This window comes from Exserohilum turcica (genome assembly GCF_000359705.1).
Source record: "Exserohilum turcica Et28A unplaced genomic scaffold SETTUscaffold_5, whole genome shotgun sequence".
NCBI classification, from domain to species: Eukaryota; Fungi; Ascomycota; class Dothideomycetes; order Pleosporales; family Pleosporaceae; genus Exserohilum; species Exserohilum turcicum.
In genome coordinates, this window is record NW_007360266.1 from 813,076 (window position 1) to 816,148 (window position 3,073).

A 3,073-nucleotide genomic window follows, 5' to 3' on the forward strand; every position below is an offset into this window, starting at 1 on the left:
TTTATATTCTAAACTAGCTTAAACTAGCCTTTAATAAGCGCTAAGTCTTTATAAAGAGCTTACTAGTAATTATATAGACAGCTCTAGCGCATACGTAGCTTAGGATTGCGCTAAACAAACCTATTAACCTAGTTCTTGCCTACCTCCTTCCTACCACGCTCTTAGAGTAGTCTATTAGCTATATCTCGCACGTTGTCTTTCCTATAAGGTAGTCCTCGCTGTAACGGGCTGAGCGCCCTTCAGATAGCTCCTCGATGGAATCTCGGTGTTGTTGCCTGAGCAACGCTCAGATAACAAACGCTGGGTTGTACCCTTATAACCCAGCATCTGCGTGTCGCCTGAGCAGCGCTTAGACAACGCGCACAAGCACTTAGCATAACCTTTCTCTAATAAGTAAATAAACACTGCGCAAGGCAGAGTAGATAGCTCTCTATTAAATACAATCCTTATATACCTAAGCGTTTGCTCTATAGAGCGCAGCCCCTTACATTTTATATTTAATCCTAATTAGACATAAGCCCTAGGCAGACTATCTTCTAACTAAGTTTTAGAACGCGTTATTAGCTTAAACTAATAACACAGAATTAGTGCTGTAACGGGTATGAAAGGCCGTTAGTATAGCGTGTGGGTGGATCGTCGCAAGACAGTACACCAAGGGCAGAGCTTCGCAGGAAGTTTGGCTGTAAGAGACAGTAGGTAAGCTAGTTGCCTAGGATCTGTTAGAAAAGTTCTACTATGTCTTGGAAAACTAAGCTATAGGCACAGCCTAACGTGATAAACTATCTAAAGGACATTTAAGCTTTAACGAGGGTAGCTAGAAACGTGCGCTGTAGGGTAGTCCTATTGATCCTCTATTAGACGAGGTGTAGGCCGTGCGATATCTCTTTAACAGGAAGACAAGATCCTACGAGTGAGACAGTAAGACGCGAGTCTTCCTAGGGACGCGACACAATAACAGCCGAACGCTGTTTATATCCGACTAGAAAGGAAGTACGGTTGTGGGAAGCCCTACTAGTCCTTACTGACGAGGAGTAGGCCGCAGTCTGGGACTGCGCGAGACGACCGAAGTGTGATTAGAAGCTCTGCACATTGGCAGGCAAGAAAACGAGACGTCTAAGAGCGAATTAGACAATGGCGAACAACGTTCTAAACCTAAATGTAGAGGAGTTGGCGGCCTACGCCACTGCTAAGAGCTAGGCAGGGGTACTAGATGAGGATATCCTGCGCGAAATCACATAGATGCTAAGGGAGGATGGTTAGAAGGAGGCAGCGATTGGACCAACAATCGAAGCGGTCGTTAAACGATCAACAGTTGCTAGGGAAAAGGGCTCACCAAAAGCTAGTTAGAACGCTGTGGCCTAGGTGATAGAGCAAATAATGCAGCTACTTAGCCTGCTGGCTAATCGCTTAGAGGCACTCAAACGAAACTAAACTAAAGGCCGTTTAGAGCCCACCTTGGCGATCAACACCACTCTATTGCAACTAGCTACGGCAGCTGAGCTAGCTGCGCGCAAGAATACGTTCCTAGATCTAGAACGTTTTAATAGGACAAGAAATAACTACTCTAGCTAGAAATTTAAATGCAAAGGGAAACTAAAGTACGATTAAGCTATGTTCCCTACTAAGGACGCGAAGATTTAATACTTGCTTAGCCGCACGAAAGACAAGGCGAATTAGGTCCTGCTTTCTTAGGTTCTTAATAACACAGAGATAACTGTTGCTAAGCTATAGGAGCACATGGATACCTACTTCTAAGACGTGCATTAATAGCAGCAGGCGCTAAATAAGCTTTAGCACTTAAGACAAGGAAGGCGCCTAATACGTAATTACGTCTTAGAGTTCAACTAACTCCGTGTTAAAAGTAGATAATAGTTTAGCACGACTATAGCCTAAGAGATATTTAGCAAAGGGCTTAGTAAGGAGCTCTAGAAGCTAATGCTTTATGCCCTAAAAAACGAGAGCCTAAAAGAGTATATAGACAAAGCGATTAAGCTATCTAACGACCTATACTGGATCTAGTTGCATGGAAGAAGCTAGAGAAACGCAGCTAACTACCACAGGCCTACTCCCCTAAAGACTGTTCAGCGCGAAGCTAGCCTAGAAGCGATAGAGTAGGAACCTTTGAAGGTTAACTAAGTTTGGGAGACTTAGGGCAAGAGGCCTAAGAAGCACTAACCTTAGTGCTATAGCTGCTACGAGCTAGGTTATATTATTAGGAATTGTCTGAGCTCTACTTAAGTTAGGAAGGCCTAGATCACGCCAAGCAGCAGCAAGCAGAGACTTAAGGACGAATCTAAGAACGCATCGGACAGCGACTTGGAAAAAGAGGAGCTCTGAGCCAGAGTCTTGGCTTAGAGCCTCTGAAGATGGATTGGCAGGTACATAGCGAATGGAGGTAGTTTTAGCATAAACATATGCACCTAACGTGGTTACTAGCCCCACCACAAAGTGCGCGCGACCACAAAGTGCGCGCGCGCCTTACAACCACCTCAACCTCAACGCGTCGTATCCCCACCACCATGGCTAATATTGAGGCTGCGCTTGCAGCTATTAATGCCCTAGAACCTAATGAGCCTTTTTCGTATATAGATATTGCAAAAAAATATAGTGTTGTTCGATCTACGCTTACCCAAAGACACCAAGGCCTACACGCCTCACGCGCGATAGGTGGCCAAAAACGGCAGCTCCTCCACCCACAGCAGGAGCAGGCCCTAATCGCCTATATCAATCGACTAACAGATAGAGGCTTACCACCTACTCAGCCAATGATACGCAATTTTGCCTCACAGATCGCCAAGACTGAGGTTGGAGTACACTGGGCTAGTCGCTTCGTCCAGCGCTATCCTAATCAACTTACCTCAAGGTGGGCAAAAGGCCTTGATAACTGTCGCCACAAAGCAGATTCAAGAAGCAAATACAACCTCTACTTTAGCCTCCTACGCGATAAAATTAATCAATATCACGTCAAGGCGCGTCATATCTACAATATGGATGAGAAGGGCTTCATGCTTAGTATCGTAAGTCGTTCAAGGAGGATCTTTAGTAAGGCCTCGTACGAGGGCATAAGGAGGAG

The 3,073-nt window shown here is 45.1% G+C and overlaps 1 protein-coding gene across 1 annotated transcript; it reads left to right on the forward strand.

Annotated features, from left to right (window-relative positions):
• Positions 1-2,519: 2,519 nt before the first annotated feature.
• Positions 2,520-3,059, forward strand: SETTUDRAFT_56782 (uncharacterized protein; the record flags this gene model as incomplete). The annotated part of the gene is made up of 1 exon (XM_008030693.1): positions 2,520-3,059. A coding segment is annotated over one exon (540 nt), but the record flags the coding sequence as incomplete, so codon positions are not given.
• Positions 3,060-3,073: the final 14 nt, after the last annotated feature.